Genomic DNA, 22,245 nt, shown 5'->3' on the forward strand with positions numbered 1-22,245 from the left:
TTGTATGTGTATTGATAATATGTAATAATTTTTATTTTGTAAGTCAATATTTAATTCTTATTTATAAAAATAAAAATTAATTTAGAGATGAATGATGAAACGCAGAAATCCCAATCATTCTGGAAGGTATTTGTGCACAACCTCAGAACAGATCCCAGCGCTCCCAGATCTATAATCACAGATACAAGAAGGTCTTTCCCTTGCTCCTAAAATAGCGCACACACACACACCCCCAACAAAGATGAAGATAATATAAATGGCTTCTTGGTGCCAGAGCTTGAAGTGTACATCTTCCAGCTACACTTAGATTGAAAAGCAGATCTTCTGTTTCAGCTCTGCTCGTGCAATATTTACCTTCACCGCTTGAACTCTGCTACCTTCACAGGGTGTCACTGAGCTTATCCCAACCTCCTCAGTTGGGAGGATTTCTGTAGTTCCCCCACCGTAAGGGTAAAACTCTCAGGCTGGGATCATTCAGGTCTTTACCATCTTTCTCAGGTATCTTCCCAGGTCATATCTTACATAAACACATGTGCCAGATGAAGCTCAATCCCATGGAATTGTTTTACACTCCCATCTTGTGTCAGTTGTGAGAAAGTTGATTCCTGGCCAGTTTCACCTGCTTGGAGCCCACCAGCCCTGAGCACCAAGATGTGCATTCTCACTGCTGGAACTCTGCTCCGTGTGTACCTGCAGTCAGAGCCGCCTCAGGCACTCACACAAAACCCCATGCCCTGAACTTTGACAAGCAGTTCATGCTTAAGCATTTTACATGCAGGATAAATTCAAGCCAAGTCCTGAAATTATGGAACAGAGTATTCTGTATTCTCTTCTGTGTGGTTCAGGCAACAAAAATTCACCATGGCTAAAATAGTTATTTTACTCAGTCTCTGACTGCTGAGTAAAATTTTTCACACTTTTTCTCACTTGAAACAATATTAAACCCAAGCTATTCTTATAGACCCGACTCTTTACCATCACTAAGTGGATAAAAAATAAATTATTTCTTATTTTCATTGGGTTTTTTAATAGTGAAATGAATCTGCTGGTTTTTTCCCTCCATCAAGCTTGACCTTGGAATCAACATACTGGCTAACAGCCAATGTGACTTCACCATCACATAGAGCGTGAGGATTCCTCTCTTTTCCTTCATGGGAAAAAATACATGTTATTTCATTGCTTTGATGGAGCCTTCAAACTCCACTACAGATTGAGGCAACCAGTCTTTTGAGAAGAGAAATGCAAATCAAATGCTTGAATCAAGTCAGGCTTGAATAACTGAGTTTCTGGAGAGGGACAGAAAGGAAGGAGAGAAGAAAGTTATCGTGCATTTTTGTCCACTTATGCACTGTGAGGGTGGGATGAAGGTGGAATGAATATCAGAAAAGCAGCCAGAACTGTACAGCAGTTCCATGGCCACCAGGTCCTCAGCTCCCCCACCTCCACAAACCTTGCCTGATGCCAGCAGGCACCTTGTAGTGTGGGCTGTGAGCCGCTCCATGAACAGGAACAAGCAGATGCACTTCGTTCATGGTGCCCTTGTGCAAACTCCATACTTAGTGGTAGGAAGACTCAATGTATTTCTTATTTCAAGTTCCACTACCACTAAGATAGTGTATCTTATGTTTTAGCTAATGACACAGCCTTGCCTATATTACCTACTTCTTTACTTTTAAAACATTGTAAGTGATTGGAATGATTTTTTGTACCTGTTTTGCTAACAAATGTGTCAGTTTGTGACTGACTGGGAAAGAAAGAAGAGTAAGAAGGCTGCACATAAAGCTTTTACTGAAGTATCAACCTCTCTTTTGGTCATATATAGTAAATAATTCCATATGTATGCCTGTGATATACAGCAGCACTTTTGCTTTTCATTTCTCTATATGATGTGAAGTTATATATAAACTGTGCCTCCGTCATTTCCCTTGCCCACGTGGAGACAGTCCCAGTGACAACAGCCACCCTTTGGCAACCTATACCAAATCAACAAACCAAAACTATCCAACACATACCCCAGATGAAAACTCTTACTACACTTCACCCTAACAGACATGAGCTCGTCAGGATAGAACTGATGCCCATGCTGGCATCCAAACTGCTGGCACACGATGCCAGCTTGCGTATTCTACCTTTCTACCAGCGGTTTCCAAACTCAGACACACAGACGAGTATGCTAAAATAAAAACAGTCAGACAGACTTGTGGTAACTATTATCTGAAGAAAGAAAGGTCTCTACTTTTCCAAAGAAAATACTACTTCTCCACAAATCTTTTGTCTTAAGCACCCAGCCAGATACCTACTGTGCTGCTGAGTATGAACCTGCCTTGATATCCAACCCAGTTTCACTGACCCATCAATATTCTTTTCAGGTGATGTATGCATATGTTTCTCACAGAAGGGACATACGAACTCTCTGGGGCTTAAGAAGTCCATTCTCCCCAAACAGATCTTATTTTGCACATATTATATTCACCACCTGAGAAAAAACATATTAAATACCTCCCATGTCTGAGCTATCATGACACCAGTGAATCATTTCTCATCACCAAGCTGGGTAGCTACTGACCTTCCTCAGCTTGACGTGAACAGCTTCCAACATACTGCAGGTGCTTCCTCCTGGAGCTGTGTATTTTTTCCCTTTTTATGTTCCGACATGCCAGCTCTTTTTAAGCTCTGTGAAAGTCTGCTTTGTCATTTAAGAGTTCTCATCTGTCCAATTCTGCATGACAGGGGTAGCATCACTCTGCTTTTTTCTCCCTGCTTCAGAGACCATCTAGAGTACATCCAGGGAGCAATGAGCTACAATGCCATGCAGCACTTTTTTCCACCACAGTCAGGATGCCATCTGAATAGATCCCTACAAGGTCAGATAAAGGATCCTTAAATGATCAAAATTTGCTGCTGAATCACCCTCTGTCATCTCTTACACTCTCTCTGCATTACCTTAAAGTAACAGTACAAAGCACAGTGCAAAGAATACATCCAGCAGCCTGGATCTGTGACTTGGCACTCACTAAAACAGAGAGGGGCATGCAGAGCTAGACCTGCCTCAGCTGAATACAGTGGTGAATTCAGAAAACTGCTGCACAGAAGTTTAGGAAGGGCATCCAGCCTCTCCCACAATACAGTGAGACCTAGCTCCTAGATAAGATGATGTGGTATGTGAAAACCTGAAATGCTCCAACATATCACTCGGACAAGTCCACCAACAGGTACACAGTCGCATTAGGATCTCACTTTGGGAGCCTGCCTATATCAGGCATGTGTCAAAACCAGGTGGGACTTTTTGGGAATTGGACTAGAATGAAGTGTTAGTCTGCCTAATCCTTCAGTTTATTCTTTATGCTTTGGATCTGTTCCCTGTAGCTCACTTCTGAGCACTGAGTTTGAGCAACATCAAAAAGGTCAAGATGGAAGCTTGAAGGCTTCCCTCTTACCAGCTGAATCTGCTGCAGATGTTCTACCACTGGTCAAGTCCTCAGTATTAATTGACTGCAGATCTGTGTAGGAGGGAGCAATGCTTGGGCTGCTGGTGTCCTCCGAGTTGGTTGTCCAGCTGCTCTCTGAGGCACGGGCTTGCCTCTCAGAAGAGTTGGAGGAGGGAGAAGTCCAACTGGGTGCTTTCGATGGAAACACTGGATGCAGAAAACAGATAGGTATTGGTTAGAGACTTACCAGGCAATCTTCCAGATCACAACTATTCCAAAGACACACTGTAGCAATGTATTGAAACTCTGTAAATATAAATTCCAACACCCACAGCAACACAGTTATGTTCTAACAAACACACAGAGCTTCACCAGTGCCTGGCATCATTACCCTCTAGTACTTCTTAACTGTCTGCCTTAGATCCCATACTGCTGGCAGCCATATGTGTTCCTGTTCAAGTACTGCAGAAGCTGTGACTTTTCAGAACAGGAAGATTTCATGTTTCTGCCACAGCTGACAAGATCTGAATATCTGTGTTGTGCAACACACTGGAGTTTTTATAGTACCACATATTTTTATAAAGTGATTTTACTGTATTTAATTAAGCATTCCCTATCTGTGACACCCACTCAAATGCAGTCAACATCTCAGGAATGCTCCACATGGGAGGAGCAGTATAAAAATAAACTGAGATCGACCTATTGATGTGAACTAGAAATGGCTTTTGTTTCTGAACATGCAAGATGGAGTGCCCAGTCTGAATAAACTGCATAATATTTCTGCTCAGTGTCGGGCAAAAATCCTGTTCTACTCACTTGCCAGACTTGTATGTCAAACAGTTAAGTCCTGCCTAATCATCATCCAGAGCTCAGAACACAATATTATACATCCATTGTTATGAATTTGTATTGTATACTCTTTGCCCACAATATCACTCAAATGTTAGGAAGAATGGGTGACTCCAGTGAAGAAATTTTTTTTTAAATAAAAATTAAAAAAAAAATCTGGTAAAAAAATAATCTTCCTGAACTAAGGAAAGGTGTATTGGTAGAGACTAATACTAATTTAATGTCAGCATAACTGTTTTCTAAGTACATCTTTTTTTTGTTTGTTTATCTTTTAAATTAACAAAGATCTCCATGCACCCCAAATCTTGCAGTTACAGCACAACTACTAACAGAGAGGTTCTCTTCTCAGCACGTAACACATAAACAACCCCTCTTAAGTTGACAGATACTTTGGAAGAAAATGGCAAATTAATGTTAAAGGAGGATTTGGCACACTCTACTCCAACCACGTCGTGTGATGGGACACCACCTCATTATGGAAACCTTGCTGTTTGCACAGAGGGAATATCCAGTGCTCTCTGCCTTGCCAGTCGAGAAGTGCAAATTTGTTTTATACAGCTGCATTGTTACCCTCAGGTAAGCTGGCACTAATACATTTATATTTGTACAGCTGTAAGCCAATGTACTAAGCTGCTTCTGAGTCGAGTCATCCCTAAGGATAAGGAACTGAAAGTCAGGAGATCTGTCTCATCACACACATTGACAGTTGTGTCAGTGACATGACCAAACCCCCCTCATTTCTCCCTCCAGTAATTCTGCACTGTGTCGTGCTCGATGGCTGCAGAGAAAGGATGACAACTGTACAATTACAATCTGTCAGTCCCTTTCTTAGCCCTTTTGTTAAACATGGCATGAGGCATCTGAAAAGCCACCCTTAAAACTTCACCTGAAATTGCTTTGACAGAGTGTTTTATTAGGACACAGAGGACAAGCTTAAAAGCTGAGCTCCATACCTGAACCAGTAGCAACAGCCAAGTTATTCTGAAGTGAGGTTTATATCTGGAATTCTAGAAATTGTAGAATCATTTTAGAAAAACATCTTAGATTTGCAGTGGTTGGGGTTTTTTTTCATTTAAAGTCAGTCACAGCAATATGAAAAACACAAGCTAATTATGAAATGTTATGTGTTTCTAAACTCACATACTGTCACAACTTGTTTTGTGCTTTCCAAAAGCAATTTTTGACTAAGAGGGAGACCGACTGGAATAGTGTTGCAGAATACTTCTTAATAAGGGCAAATTAATTTTATTCCATGGAAGCGGTGCCACTTTGAAAGAAAAGATTTATTCTTTTTCTAAAGAAAGAGACTTGCACTTTGGAAAACCATAACCATGGACAGGGTTTTTTGCCACATTTGTTCTTTAAAATCTTACCAGTTGACTTCGCTCTATAACTGTTCTAGGTTCCCCAACACTAACTCTTGGAACTAGTAAAAGAGCATTTTCCCCTGCGCTGAGCCAAACAACTGTATCAATCTCAAAATGCAAGACAAGCAAAACTAAACATCTACAAACGTTTAGGTCCTCCTTCAGATGCTCCTGCTTTCCAGATTCCTGGAAATGCTCAAATTCCTAAATAATGTAAGGGTTTTTTTCCCCTAGAAATTTGGAATTTGGTATCTTATGCCAATAGATGCAGACTCACAGCCTTTCAGCTGCAGGAATTTCTCAGAGATCTGTTTATGCTGAAAGACCAGTGCCAGAACTGTCCCTAACATGCAAATCCTGTAGCATCCTGAAAATCAACTCGTTGTTTCCCAAGCTGAAAAATGTTTCCTTCCACATGCATTCTACTTTTCTTGAGTGTTTGTTCCTAATATAATGGATTGGCTTTTAATATGCAGATTTACCTTCAAGCACTCATTCCTCTCTGATGTTTTGAGGACCATTCCTTGATCCTTACACTGTATTACAATCAAACTTGTTAGGATCATTTCCTATCGCAGAGGACTTCACATTTTTCTGATTTTAGGGCAGCATCATAGTCTAGTTTTCAGCTGCTGATCTCATGTTGCATGTACATCCTATTTTCAGACAGAACAACATAAAATGGTTAAACCGAGATTTGCCTTACTGTGGGATAGCCTCCCAAGGAACATGGTAGGACTCCAAGTTACTTGAGCCTTTTAGAACCAGACAAAGCTCTTGGGAAGAAGCGGGGGGAGCTGGGGAGGGGGTGCGTGTGGAACAGATGATGTAACAGATCTTGCCTTGCTCTAATTTTGGTGCTTTGCTGAATACCTCATTGAATTTAAGAGTGCAGCTAACACCGATACAAGTATGAGACTGCGAGCTGGAGACCCATTGTGTAACAAATGCAAATGTTGTGTCACCAGCTGACTGTGATCATTTTACAGATTATGTAATGTTTGTGATAGGAACTTCTGAGGGACCCTAAAAATCTCATTTTTCACTTCTGCAGTATTAGTTTGATGAGTTTGACTGCCCTGATAGTAACTATGAGAAAAATCAAATTTCTTCTTTTCCCAGCAAAATGAAATGAGGAAGAGGGCACCACAATGCATCATTTCTGTGACTAAATATTTCTGTGGCGTTGCTCAAGAGTTACTGCTTCCCAGGGAGAAAGCCATATGATTTCACAGCTGTCAGTTATCTATGCATATAGCTGAAAAGCAGAAATATTTTGAAAGAAATATTTTGCCTAGCATTTACTCAGGTTCAGGCAGAGAATTACAAGAATGTCCTAAATGATTTCCACTATGAGGCTTACAATGGGTGCTTTTCATTTATATATCTCAGGTTTTGACCTTTCTTCTCACCTTCCAAATTCTTTGCCTGTGTTTTCAGCCCTGTTTCTTGCTATCAGTCCCCCTAATTTCTGCTCCCTTAGTAACATCTTCATTTTTTCCAGGACAACAAGGGTCCAGCACCAGCCTTGGTTTTCTTTTGAACGTGCTTCCTATAGGATAACCACTACATGGCAATTGTCTTTAAATTACTGTTCTTTTAGACTGTGAGCGCTTTGGGACAGAGACTTTCTTTCAGAGGAGCCTGCACAAAAATACTTTAGCCTTAAGGTCAGAGTAAGACAGCACATCTCTCTTCTAGGCCCCATCCTCTCCAGTCTCACAGCACTCTGGAAATGCCACTTCGCAAGCCCTTTTCAAAATGTGTTTCCAGGCAGCCTGGCCATCAGCCTGGGTAATTATCTAGTCAGCAGTGCAGCTGCTTCAGCATGGACAGAGAGACAGATGATTTCCTAACAGTGTGGGAGCCCCAACAGGAACACGGCCGGGGATGCTGAGCCGTCAGGACATTGCTCTTCACAGCTGCCTGCACAGGAAACAGATTTCAAATGTCTCCATCCTTCTCACACACCGATCTCTCTGTCTGTACTTGGCCTTCATACTCTTCCCCTCCACATCTGGCTATTTGCTGTTGTTCTTATGTGGGCTCTTTGCTACTGAAAATGAATAACTGCTGTCACCACAGGCTTTCCACTGCGCGTGTCAGTGTGTTGTGGTTATAACACAAAGTCTCCAGCTTTGCTGCCACCCACAGAAAAAAAGACATGGCCTGTGGATTAATTGAGAACAAGAAGGCTGAAGTTTATCCTACCTTTTGCTGTCAAATATCCCTTAGAGTAGAGGGCCAGAGACAAAAAGCTGTCACCTCTTCTGCCCCACCACCTCCCCTTTAGAGGCTGTCAGTTGCAATGATCTGGCCATTTTTAATACAGGGTCCAGAACAGGAGCGGGACTAACTCATAAACAAGGATTTTAAAGTATCAACATCACCATCACCTCCTTAGGGTTCCTGTGTAGTTAGAGAGTAACAGCCTCCTACACAAGAATTACATGGAGTACATCCTGATCTGGCTGCCGGGGGAACCATCCTCCTCCAAGAATCTCAGTCAGATGTTAGAAGTTAGTGTGTAAATACTCCCACAGTGGCACGGATCACTTAGGACAAGCCTTTATGCTGGCACAAATTAGTGTCTTCTTCAAAACTGCAATGCTTTTGGAAAGACTCCTCTGATCACCTCTTTTGGATATCCTAGACCTCTGCCTACAACCTAGCATCCCCTGTGACTGAAACCAAGAGGCAGTGCTTCTGCTAAGCACATACCTTAAGACTGGGCCGCATCCCTTTAAGGATGGGAAATCAAGTAATAGACCGTGAAATTAGTTTTACGGAAGTCTCTTTGTTATGACTAGCTTTGTTTAGGCTGAGAAAATATTTTTCCCCCCATTTAATAAGAAGGTGCACTTCAGAGTTTTCCAGTCAACAAGGACATCACAACATCAGGAAGAACATACAGTGTCAGAGTAACCAACAGCTCCATTTGAAAAAGTATGTGGCTGTATGAATAAAAGTAAGGATTAAATTTAGTAATAGAGAGGTAGAGCACCTCAGTTTTACAGATTTAGTTACAGGTGCTCTTCCTTTTCTCCTCATCACCAGGATCGGTAACATTTACAAGTTAGAAGAATAGCCAACAATAAAGATAAGATGGTGTTAAGCAGATCTTAAGAGAAACATCTTTCTGCTTGAAGATTCACCCACTTCTCCTGCACAAAGGTCTAACCACCATCTCAGACTAGCCTGTAGCACCCATAAAAAGAGCAGATGGAAAACTCCTCAGTTTTACCCAAAACGCAACCCAAAACCACCAATCCAAGTTTTCTGACACAAGTACTGTTCATGTCACGGGGAGTATCTGATAGACTCAGTGAGCAGAGTAAAGCTGCAACTCTTTAAACTACTTTAATAACTAGTAATGAAGTGGAATTAAGAGCAAATCTCAATTTAAACATGAAAAAGTAAACTAATGTTTTTTTGAGCAATTACTTCGTAGCCTGATGTGAGGAGGGACAGAAGTCTGTTTGTACAGAAAAGCTAGAAGTTCATGTAGTTCATTATCTGTTAGCATAAGCTGAAGAGGCAAGCCAGAGCCTTTGCATGTGTGTTTAAATTATATGAAAGAACTTTTACATTTGAAGAAAAGTGCATGCAGTCCTGGAATTCGGCTTAATTTCAGTTGTCTTTGCAATTATCCAGCTGCTAAATCATAGCATGAAAGGACAGCAGAAAGTACCGATGGGCACTGGCACACTAGTTGTTAGTCTCGTTAAGCTTCTGGCAAAAACCGCATGGGGACTATGAGCAGATAAAGACTATGAACACGGAGGTCAGTGATCACCGTTCTTTCCATTCCAGATTAGAGGGACAAACATGGTTCAGACTGTTCAGATGGCTGTTCATACCTGCATGTAAGAAATGTCACTACTGAAAACACAACTATGCTGTTTTCCCATGAATGCATTTTGGCAGTCTCCAGGGTCAAGGCATAGGTGGAATGAATCATAGAAGCCTTTCGTTTTCTTCATGAAAAGAGAAGTTCAACCCAGAACAAAATTATGAGCCCTTTTTGAAACTCTGATAACATCAATTGTGTTAAAATACAGTACAAACTAGTCAAAGTTCAGCTTTTCAGAAATCAAAGAGCAAGGAAAACATCCTGTAGCCTCTCACTGTATTCTGTTATGTTACTGGAATGACATTTTCATGCATTTGCCTCACCTGCTTGTGTGTTGGTCGATGAAACACTGGTCCATGGTGCATCTTCAAACTGAACCCAAGCACTGATGGATGACGACAGATCAGTGCTGGGACACACATGGTTCCCAAGCAAAGCAGCATCCACCTTGGGTTGGTCAGCTGCATCTTCTAGCTCTGTGTGGGAGAGGTCTTGACATTCTCCATCCACGTTGTGGTTCTCTTCTGAGGAGGTTTCTGAGGAAGAAAAACATTTCTCCAGAGGCTCCTCAGCACTGCCTAAAATAGAGACAAAATAGAAAGATAGGTAGGACTCACCGTTACTTCATGGGGTTTTTTTATTGAAATATCTAAAGTTTTCCATTAAATGTAGGTAGAAAAATTTCCTTCAACTAAGGTAGTATTTAGACTAACACTGGGTATAGTTTTACACTCGACTATAATAGGTGCGACTTCCTCTATGATTGGTTGGATACTGCCTTGAATCTCAAAGGACAGATCCAAACCCTGTAATAGACCTATGCTAAGGAAATCTCACATTAAAAGAATATTTTACATTTTTGGCCCAAATTCTATTATATAGGGACAGCAGGAGATAATTATACCTGTGCACATACTGCTTCCACTTAGAAGACAAGCTCTGTGAAGCTAGATACATGACAGCAGATGGTCTAATTCAAACAAGGTCTCACAAGGTTCAAAGAAAATCAGATAGCTTACCTCGGGGGGTAACAGGGAGGAGCAGCTCATCAGCGAAGGACACCCACTCAGACTGGTGGGAGGCAATGACACTAGACAGAGACGTCATATTCGCAGCAGGCTACTCATCTTCACTTGGGGATTGTAAGGAGAAAGCAGAATGGAAGAGGTACGGTGAAGATGAGCCGCTAAGGGAAAACACCTCCTTTGCCCTTCCTTTTCTTTTCAAGTGCTGTTAAGATAAGAAAGGAGTAAACTATGTCTTTCAGAAAATTAAATGGGAGAAATGAGTGCCACCATTTTAATAATACAGAATACTAAACCAATTTATATACCACAGGCACAGTACTGTCAAAAGTACTGCCACCTTTGAAACAGGAATGTCACCTGCATCCAGGAGGGCTACACTTGAGCAACTCTTTGATTAAAGTACTGAGGGTCTTCAGACATCCTCATGTTACAACAGTCGAACACTAAAAACAATGTTTTATTCCTTATTCTGGGAGCCATGCTTCTCATAACCCCAGCAAGTGAGGTGATGAGGAGATTCTCCCAGTTTTAGCAAATTTGGTTATGATGTAACTCAATCCCATCTCCAAGACATCAATCAGCATGTCCTTGCCCACCTTGCTACTTAAAATGTCTGATCCTTCTCAAGGGCAAGCAATAAGCTGCATGGCTCATTACCAGTAATATTAATGAAGCTGGTTCCGGGATGGGTTGCCCATGATTCTCACCATGATCTGGGTATGAAGGGATGACCCTCTCAGCTAGCTGCACTTACAACTCTGCCCGCATGACTGGAATTTCACGTTTTCATTTTAAAAACCAGCGTCTTAGATCTTGTCTGGAGGTAAGCATGATTTTGCTGTTGCTCAGCAAATATTTTCACATGCACAGCAACTTTAATTAGCATGCACTCCAATAGGACTTACTCCACACAGATCTAGGAATCTGCTAGGTGGAATGGGGCACTGCAGAGTGCTCTGGTTGTTGGCCAGTAACTGGGAAGATCAGGTGCAGGGAGAGAAATTCCCCCTGACAAGCACCCATGACTGCCTCAGATTTGCAGACCACTTAAAAACTCTCAAGAGGACTATTGCCTCCTCCTAGGGAAGCTGTGAATTCCATCCTCTATTATCTCAAGCATTGAAGCTGTTGTTGCCATGGTATTCAAGTACCAGAAAATACTAAAACTCAGACTTGGTTATTTTCAAGAGCTTGAAGTGGCATCTCTTGGCCTGCTGTCTCTCACCTAACTAAAGGTGGTTTTGGGAGTGAAATCATGTTGGTGTACAAGAACGAATACTTCACTGTGACTTCTCTTTACCCTACATTAACAACATTTAGGTCCAAAGAGCAGACTGATATTTAAATGCATTCACTCTTTAAGAATTTTCTGCAGGAAGTAGATCATTAAATGGCTTCCAATATGATTATTCTCTTCAGGGTCACAAAGTTGTTAGTCTGCTGAAGGCAGGTCAGCAAATAAAAGCTGCATGAAAAAGCTGAAAATTTCAAAAGTGTGAAGTCACAAACCAGCCTGACACCCAGAGAGAATTCACGGGTTCATGTTCATTGTATGAAGATTAATCTTTTCAAGCAGAATCAAGCAGAAAATGTACAGTTTTCTGCAAATGCAGAAAAGGATTCCTGAAGACAATCCTGATGGTGAAGTGCAATTTGCCAGAAGATTGAGCCCCTCTCTGTAGACTTCCTTCCACCCCACAGCCAGTCAGTCACCTTGCATCTCTTTCCCTTGTTACACAACCAATTCCCAAATGCTGGAGGAACAGCTGCATTGAACCTCATCCCCTTTTCCTCCACTCCCACTCCTTCACGTGGTGTGGGCAAACACCCTTGCCCGCCTCGCACAGCACCCATTTTGGGTGCTATTAACAGAAACTACAAAGCTAAACATTGAGGCAAGCTAAGAAAAAAAGAATAATCAGATGTTTAGGGTCACTTGGATACCATAGGAGGGATGAAGAGGATGACCTCGGTAACTTGCTTTCTTCTGTGACCAATTAAACTGTTTGTTTTGGGCATGTTTAAATAGCTGTAACCAAGCCTTCTTTTCCCAAACAACTGAATACTGACGTCTCCTTTCTCCTGGAAAAGTCCTGACAGAATCATGAAATGGCAGGAAATGAAAAAAGAAAACAGTTTATTTTGCCCTTAATGCACAGGGACTGCAGTAGAGCTCCTTTTCTTTAAATGTCAAGGGGAAAAAGCCCCATGAAAAGCAGCAAGAAAATGGCCTGCCTGAGTTGTTCAAATATGTGGGAAAATTACACTATTATTTCAGGATGAATTTGCTCTTTTACCCTACTGCCCTGTGACAAACTTATTTTTCTAAATCCACTCAGTACCAGACAGCAAAACATAACACCTTAACATGGACAGTGAGAACCACGAACCCAGACAAGCATCAGAGCACTGTGCAGTGCAGCACAAAGCACATACTGCAGCTATACAACTTCCCCACAGCTGGAATTTTCTACAGACTTCCCAAGTTTGGTAAATAAAAGATTGTGTTGACTTATCAGGGTTATCACAACTTTTAGACAAGCAGTCTGAAAGAAAGTCAGCCTGAGTAGATCATAATGTCAGAGATGCTCAGAATAGAGGCACTCTGAGGATGCATATATTAGGATAAAAAAAAAAATATTTAAAGGACAGACTTTTGCATTCTGTCTGCTCTCACAAAAAAGCATCAATCCCACCCCCGACCTAAATGTCTGTACAGAATTATGAATCATGTATAGCTAACTCCTGTGCAGACTATGTGGAAAGGATACAACTTCACCCCCACATTATTTTTCACCTCTCTTCACTTTCCAAAATCCTCCTTAGAAAAAAGCCTAAGCCAACCCCACTGTGAACCAAGGAGCCTTACCCAGCACAATACCAACAGCATCATGTATTCAGTTAACACAACTGAATCTGCAGAACTACTACAAAAGTACACGTCTCCAGACTCGTACGTTTGTACATCTCCAGGCTCCATATTTGACACTGTGGATAAACCCGAATCCTCTCCATAGCAAAGCAATCAACACCTGCTATTTCAACACTGCATTGAATATCCTGCAAGTAAATTCTGAAATCTTTCTCCCTGTCCTTCAGACTTCTCAAACATCCATGGCTATTCCTAAAGAAATAGATTTCAGAGCCTACAAGTACTAAGGGAACAAATGGACCCTCTGTAGTCCAAGTAAGCTACAGTTAAAGCAAAAGTTTATGCTGTAGAGCCCAAGCAAAAGGAGGCAGAAACACCTTTCTTGGAACAAGATATTCCTAGGCCAGGCCAGCATTACAACTTTCTACATTAACGGGATTTGGATCTGTTTAGATTTTGTTACTTCTGGATTTGTATTATTAATGTGCATTAAACTTTTGGTGCTGATTTGGTTAAAAACAAAAGTGAACTAATTTATCAGAGTTTTGGTAAAAAAATTGTGAATCAAAAGTTTGTTTGTTACTATTACACAGTAAATACAAGGCAACGCAGATGTCATGCATGTTGACCCCAACGATCCCCACCATCAATTCCAGTGCAGTGACTTGACCATGAGGCAATGAAACTCTTTAAGAAGCTGAAATTTCTGCTTCAGGTGTCCCTTTTTTACATTACAGTTTCACAGTGGGACATGTAAATCTGAGTGACAAGGGGGTGTCAGTTATTTACAGTTCTCCAAAGGGCAGAGATCATAGGCATTTCTTCTTTGTACAACTCTACTCCAGCAACAGATGAAAAGATGTATCACCACCTCTCTCCCTTTAGTTTGCCAAGCCACATGTGACACAACTATCTTGTGCCAGAAGTCTCACACTCAGCACCTTGTACAATTAGCCCTCTCTTTAGGTGGGACTTTTACACACCAGATGAGTACAAACACCAGCAGTAGTAATGGCTCACAGCACTGCTGTGAGACACTTCAGAAGTATCTGTATGGAACGGTTTTTGTAAACATACCATTTAAAGTATTTAATTACTCATGTTTGGATGGCAAACTCGAACATTGTTTCTCAGTATATTTCAACTCAGTTTAAAAGAAACAGCTTAGCACAGTTAACCATTTTAAGCACTAAGGGCAATTTCTCCAATTGCTTCAAGTTAGATACATATAATGCATGCTGCAGTAGGCTTTATGACTGCTGCCCAGAATCAGAGATTACAGTTGCACGGAAAAACAGAAGGAGAAAAAAATAGAATAAAAATTGAGCGGATTAAATTCAGGTTTTGTTTTGCAAATGTAGGCAGCATCAATAGCAAGTTTGTGCTAAATTTATAGACTAAGTATATTGCCTTACGTGGCAGCAGCACACTGGAAAAAAATCCCATAATCCATACAGTGATACTGGTTTTCTTGCTTATACATGCCCTTAAAACCCTGGGGACCTAAACATTAGTTGGTTACTGTACTTTGCATTTGGTTACTGTAGGAGACGATGGAAGAGTAAACAACTAGACAAGCTGTTAAGTTCCACATAGCAGAACAAGAAACTAAGACAAAGGGACAGTAAAAAATGAGCCTCTGACCATGGCTTTTGTTGTAACAATCAAGTTTCACTAACACCAGGAAAGTCTCAAGGAAAAATATGTAATTTTATCTTGATCACGTGTTTGGCAAACCTGTACAGACAAAACAAAGTAGCATGAACTGAGGAATGATTGCTGCCTTGGGCAAATCTCCAAGTGAGAGAGAGCTCACAGCTCTTCCTCTCAACTTGGCGTGTAACAAGCACTGACCATCAGCACATCATGACCTGAATAATAAACAAACTCCAAACTGGAAATCGGTTCTCAAGCATCAATAGAAAGTCCCAAGTACTTCAGGGTGCCACAGCAAAAACAAACCCCAGTGACAAACAACAGGAAAAAAACCCCAAAATTTGAGAAACCCAATGAAATAAAGGAACTGGATTTGGATTTTATTATTATTTCTGAATTTAGGCTCAGGCCTAAATGCCTGCGCTAAGATTACCTTATGAATGACCTAGATGATGACAGGAATGAAGTCATATTCGGTTATTCAGTTATTGCATTCTTAATATTGTCAGTCCTATTTTTTCCATGTGTACAGTTCCCCCAGCTTACAAATTGCCCCAAGAAAACCTCTGGTAACATCAGGTTTTAGACCTTATACTGGTTGTAGCTACTTTGATTCATATGTGCCTTTATGTAAACTCCATGACTATAGATGTAGCTTAAGGAGCTCAGTCGCTACCTGGTGCACGTCATGCTCACTTGCATGAAAGCTCTCAATATGTAAGGAAGAACCAGGGCTCAAAGGGACATCCTTTGTGAAACTCCTGCAGCCTCTCTGGAAGCAGGGATGGCTTTGCCCATTACAGGTTACACCTAAGTGTATGGTAACGAGAGCTTTGATAGTGCTCTGTCCTCCAAGCCTGGTCAAACCCACTTTGTGCCATTACCAGGTAGGTCATTACTGCTGTCCCCTGGCAACTTCAGACAGAGATGGAGTGAGGCAGAGTGTGGTAGTAACAGTGCCTAGAGCCATCTGGCATGCTGGACGACAGAAAAGGGGTGAGGGTCTCCCTGAGCACAGGACCCAGTGCAGCCACACCAATTAATGGCCATAACCAATTATTCCAACAGATATGATCTGTTTAAATCCACACTGCAGGTCAGTGGCAGCAGCAGCGTTACAGCTGACGTGACCTGGAATGCCCTTATTTTCTCTAGGCCACAAGAACCCAACCACAAGTACACATCCCAGCTTTGCTAGAAGCTCACATTTCCTGAGAGTAAGAGGAGAGAGCCTGCAGGGGATGTGTTGGTAAGAAAGTGATAAGCATCTCCCTCAGGAATATTTGTGTCAACGCTACTATCTGAAAGGTCAACAGCTGCTGTTTTCTCTATGCCACAATTTGCCTGCCACAGAAGCTCCTCTGTTTTCCAGACAGACACAGGGAGAGAGGGAAAACACCAAAGATGTTCTCCTGCAGGCAGTACCAGGGTATTTAGGCAGTTCAGAAGGCAATGGTCTCTCTCCTTCTGCCAAGGCCATGCCTCGGAAATACTTCATGGGTTCTGGATGCCTCCTAATGACAGCTGGTCAGACAAGATCCTGTTTAGAGGGATTCAAAACCTGATACTGGAGGAAAATTGTACAGCCTCTTTCTCTATTCCTTGTACTTCCCAAATTTGAGAAAGGTAGAAAGGCACTATAAAAGAGCAGCAATACAGGAAAAGAATGGGAATCTTTTTTTTTTTTTTTTTTTTAATTAGAAGTAATGTATAACAGGCAGAAACCAAGAAAGCATGCCAGACAAAATGTTTGGCAGTGATAGTTCACATCTCCAGTCACATCAGGAAAGTAGAAGCTCTACATTTCAGGACTACAAATGTAGCTCACTGTGGGTCCATGATGCATTCAAAGTGTAACTGAAGCCTCCAGTCATGCATTAAATCTTGAAGGATAATTTCCCAAACTACCAGCCTTCCAACTCAAACTGAGGCAAAGATCAGTCAAACACTTCTCTTACCATATAGAGCAACAGTGCTTTAGAACTAGACTGGGAAAAGATCACTGAGGGGGCAACATGCATTGTTTAGCAGAACATTTGCATCTCTAAAATCTCGGCTTTTTTTCCTAATCAGTATTGCACAAATAGGAGAAAAAATAAGCAATACACTAATTTAAGGGCTTGACTTCCAAAAGAAAGTCCCATTAATTCAGAATCACTTCACAGATCATTTTTTTCCTTGTTCAGCAAAATCCTGTTGGTAATAACAATAGGCAACAAGAAATCTAAATGCAGTACAGGGGAGGGAAGTTGGTAGCATCCCCTTAGGAAAGGGTGGGTGCACGATCGTCACTACTCCTTGTCTTCTCAAGGCCTCCATGAGGCAGGACTCCAAAGCAGCATCCTGATCCCAGAATTCCACACCTGACCATTACATGTGTCACAGCTTTTCTTTGCTTCAGGATGGTGAATTTGCAATAGTCACAACTACTGCACAACGCAATGCTACAGTAAGTGACATTCCAATCCACAGTATGGAGAAGAACTGGGTTTAAAAACTGGCTGCTTCTTTCAAACCTGAAAAAGTGAATCATACAAGGAACATGTTTTTCAGAAGAAAGCTCCCACTGAGCACCCTGGTTTGCACATCTGATATCGATGCTTTCATATGTTCTTGTCTAAATCGTGCACAGACAAGCCAATCACATGTATTCCATTTACCAAACCCTCCAAAGCTATTGTACTTTACTTGCTGTTGTGATGATTATCAAGGTGTGTTTTTTGTTATCTCACTGACATAAAAAGCATAACATTCTACAATTAATCACCCTTGAACCAACTATGTCACTGCAGCCTGGCATCACTGAAGACAGCCATCAAGAGGTGAACCCAGATCACAAAGGCTTGTTCATATCTATCCTTCTTCTAAACCACAACTAATGACAAAAGAAACAGGGAAGCGAGTGAGCGATCGTAAGTTTACTGGAATATTATGCCGGATGATAAACACTCTTCTAGTAAACACACATCCTGGCTTGTTTGAAACGCCATCCTGTTCTGCCAGGTACTAACATTCCAGCACTGCCTGTATGTGTTGCAACAAATCACTGCTTTACAAATATTCACCGTACAACTCGAAACCAGATCCTGCCTCCATTAGTAAAAAGAGAGCCAGCATAATTCTTCCTATGCCTGAGGACTGGTTTCAACTGCACAGATGAAATCAGGGCTTTATCTTCTGAATTACAACAAAGTTCATGCTAGAAGTTAGGTGAAAAATCTGCACTGAAAATGGAGGGCATAATTAGTTACCATCAACCAGCATCAGTTAAACTCATTTTATACTAAGAAAGCTGGGGGGAGGGGAAAGAAAAAAAAACCACCACCAAAGAAAGAAAGAAGTCAAGCCCTCAAACACTAGTTACATTCAAGACAAGGGAGAAACTGGATTCTGTAGACAGAGATGCTTCACTGGAGGCTGTATGCCTACAGAGAGGATAGGCATTCATCTAGCTGAGCTGTGAGTACGCACAAAACGGGAGAACAGATTCAGAGCAGTGAAAAAACCACAGAATCCAACTGTGAAAGCATCAGGAAGACAAGGACTATTGAGGAAGTGATGCAGCCCTGAAAGAGCGAAAAGAAATTTTCCTGTGCTGAATGTCGGCTGGAAAGGGAGATTAGGAACACTGAGCAAGAAAGCAGTTTTCTGTTCAAGCCTTCTTTGTATTTCCATATAACTAACAACCAATATATATATATGTCTAAATAGCTTCTATATAACTGTACTTCTATGTAACATCTTTATAACTTCTAAGCTGTATCAGCAGCACCTTTCCAAGGAATAGATTTTAAAAAGGGATTTTCATTATATATAACAATCTAAAAAGATCTCCCTTATAAAGGCAACCTTAAAGTGTGAGGCTATCTCCCAGTTTAGGGAAGTCCTGCTTGATTATTTAAAGCCAGACAAAAAAACAGTACTCTGGAAGAGGTATCACAGGGAACAAGCCTGCCCTGGCAGAAAATTCCTTGGATGATCCAACTGGTCTTTCCTCGTTTCCAGTGTCTGGGAGAGTCAATTGAGATTATGCAACATAGTGTGACACCAGGACACTGCAGCCCTTCAGGGCAACCCACAAATATCATGTTTGTTGTCACTCTCTATTTTAGACACTCTAAATATAGGCCCATTAGACTTGATGGTGCTGTTAGTTCAGCGTGACTACCCCTGTTTCAAAAGGATGAGAAGCAACTCTAGAAAAAAAAAAAAGCTTGAGCAAAGATTGAATTTAAAGGGACACAGTATATACATATATATACACATACTACTACAAAAACTATATATGAAATAGAAAAAAGGTCTTGACAAGTCAATTTCATACACAGTACAAAATAGTTTGTTTGGAACACTGTTGTCTTTTGTGTCTAATTGTATTTGTCTAATTGTCAGAACAGAGTAGGAATGCACGGTATACTAGCATGATGTAGAACAGAAGGTATGAGAAAATCCTTCATTTTCTGTTGTTTGGGTTTATAGTTTTGTTTGGTTTCTTTGTTTTTACTAACACAGGCTAATAAGTGGTGTTAGTAAAAACAAATCACATCTCGTGCCAGAAAAAAAGCAAACCTGTTTTGTAGTGTTTCTGTCAGCAGGTCCATACCTAGAGAGCAGGGTTAGTAAGATGACAATAAAGGTAATATTCATTCCTGAGTGTTGCTTGCTCATCTCTGGAAGTTCACAGGGAACAGAACACAAGAGGTGGCTTTCCTCTGGTGCATAGAGGGAGGGCTCTTTGCTGAAAACAAAGTTCAGAATACTCTGCTTTCTAACTACCAACGCTTTGGCATCATCTGGTTCAGCAAGCAGCAGCTGCTCATCTTTATGGGACTACCCCACTGACAGCTAGCTGTGCCCGTCAGACAGCAGGCAACCTTGTACGTTCCAGAAGAGGAATCCAAGATACATTGCCATCCATCTACATGAGATCATGCAAGTGCTGCTGGGGTACACAGTGAGAAGCAGACCCCTGCGGCATATGGAGGCAGCAAATCACTCGTATTTTGTTACACACTTGGTATTTTGCTGTGGAAGCTACAAGAGGAGCCATGACAAGTCTGAGTATCAACAGCAGGAAGCAAGACCAGTTGCACCTCATGCTCAACAGCATGAAATAGTTAATACCAACATTATTGTACTGCTTCTGTGAGATGTTAGTCTTTTAATCTGACACAAAAGTCCAGATACAAAGCATTCAGGGTGCTGACAAATATGCAGTATCATACATTGAAATTCATATGAATCAGCTCCACAGAGTGTATCACAGTCCTTGGTTTCACAGTGCCTGAAATGGCTCAGTTAAAGTCACTGCACCAATGCACTCGTGAGGCTATCAACCAGCAGGTCATAGAATGATTAAGAATTCAAAAAAAGACATGGACAATGGCTAATCACTCAACAGTTGGGGCATATTGTCAAAGTAAACTGTCAAAACTGGAATAGCAAGGAGCACTGCACAGCAGGTACACCGACGGCTGTGCAGACACGCTGGGGAGAAGGTGCCCCGCAGACCAAGCTGTTTGCTGGGGAAGCTTCTGCGAGGGCAACTCCTCATATACCTGGCTTGAGCCAGTGGCACATAAGTGCTGTAGGTGTATGTACTTGCACATGGTACATAGAATCTAAACCTAAACAAACTGCTATTTATAGGTGAATGAAAAAAACTCCAGTTTTCACGCAGAAAAAGGAATGTGATTTGATCTTTCAAAATCCCATTTTTTGAGGATATAGAATAATTTAGCTGGCTACATCAAATCAGTACTCTTAAAAAAACCCCAAACAAATAACAAACAAACAAACCAAGGCAAAACCTACAGTGAGACATTTCACTATTGTTTCCTTCTCAGACAACTAACTACAGTTTCAAATAGCAGACATTTATTCTATCATTAAATCGCGTACAGTTTAACTGCATTAGGTGACCAGCTACTGTATATATCTGGAAGTATGCTCTACTCACCTACACTTCCAAATTATGCATGTGGAAACTAAAAGAGTAAGACAAAAATCACATGGTATGAGAAATGAACTTATGAACATACTCAGCTCTCAGCTGGACTTGGGTAATGCAGTATCTTTTCTCCCAGATTTTTAGACAAGAATTTCGTTCACGTTACATTTCTGAGTGCTGTCAAACGTTGTGTAATCCAAAGCTAATTTTCTGTAAAGGAAAGCACCAAGTCTGGTTTATGCTTCACCTGTTGTGTGTCATCCATGTGCTTTAGTAGACTAAAAACCCCCCAAACCCCCCCAACTCCAGCCCTCCCTTTCCCACCCAAGCCCCCGGAATTTTAAAGCAGGGTTACTGTTGCCTTGAAGGCTCTGGAGTCTAGTCAGGAAAACAAAGCAGAAAGAACATTATGAAGACTTCACTCACGTCATTGAAAAATCGGTATAAAGCACTGCAGACAGAGACAGGTGGTGGGCACTCCAATAAATACTGGCAAGACCTTTTTTCATTAAAAAGTTTGGAAACCAAATATCCTTCTCTACCCGTGCCCTCTTACATAAGGCAGGGCTGCATGTTTGACAGCATGGCTGCTTTCTGAGCCCGCGCTGGAAACACAAGTAACACGGTCAGGTCACCCCACCTCTCCAGCCAACCCCCTGTAGCTGTAAGCGACCATGGTTATGCTGCTCCTCAGCCCACAACACGCCTCAGCTGCGCAGCATTGTGATATGTGGAAATACCAGTTCACAGCAACATTAACGCAGCACTGCAGCTCTCTTGCCAGCTCTGGGGAAGCTGAGTCCAGCTAACCTTTGGCAAAGCAGACAAATTTTGGAAACGGGATACAGATAAGTTGACTTTAGAATATTTGGGATATTTACCTCCCTCTTTCATAAAAGCACAGACCCACAGAGGGACTGGGACTTTCTGTTTCTGTTACCAGGACAGGCGGTGACTCACTGTGGCAGAGTTGTAAATCTGACACCAGCATAATTCACACAGACACAAACAAAAGCGTGTTTGTTACAAACTACTGAAAATTAGCAGAATTAGAAGAATTTCAGGGGGTTTTAAGACAAACTTCCTGAAAAGAAGTGAGTATTGCTTGAAAGTTAGGGCCTGTTTCAGGGTCACTGAAGAGCTTAATGCAGCTGTTTCAGAGCTGCAGCTCCTAAAGATCTGTGGTCACCCTCAATCAGTCTTAGCTCCAAGCATATTCGTATCAATAACCTGGACTGAATA

At 41.5% G+C, this 22,245-nt stretch overlaps 1 protein-coding gene across 3 annotated transcripts in view; it reads right to left on the bottom strand.

Moving 5' to 3' along the window:
- The window catches only part of STON2 (stonin 2), a 76,291-nt gene that overhangs the window by 47,757 nt on the left and 6,289 nt on the right, over positions 1-22,245 (bottom strand). For 2 of the 3 annotated variants that reach the window (XM_055716973.1, XM_027804697.2), the window contains exons 2-4: positions 10,517-10,727; positions 9,821-10,075; positions 3,438-3,635 (exon numbers count right to left, since the gene is read on the bottom strand). In XM_055716973.1, the coding sequence (XP_055572948.1) occupies positions 3,438-3,635; positions 9,821-10,075; positions 10,517-10,604 (541 nt within the window). In that variant the 5' untranslated portion in view covers positions 10,605-10,727. Of the gene's footprint in view, positions 1-3,437; positions 3,636-9,820; positions 10,076-10,516; positions 10,728-21,094; positions 21,214-22,245 lie in introns of all 3 variants that reach the window. The other variant, XM_055716974.1, reaches the window with a different exon arrangement.

The sequence above is a fragment of the Falco cherrug genome, chromosome 7, assembly GCF_023634085.1.
Source record: "Falco cherrug isolate bFalChe1 chromosome 7, bFalChe1.pri, whole genome shotgun sequence".
Lineage (NCBI taxonomy): Eukaryota > Metazoa > Chordata > Aves > Falconiformes > Falconidae > Falco > Falco cherrug.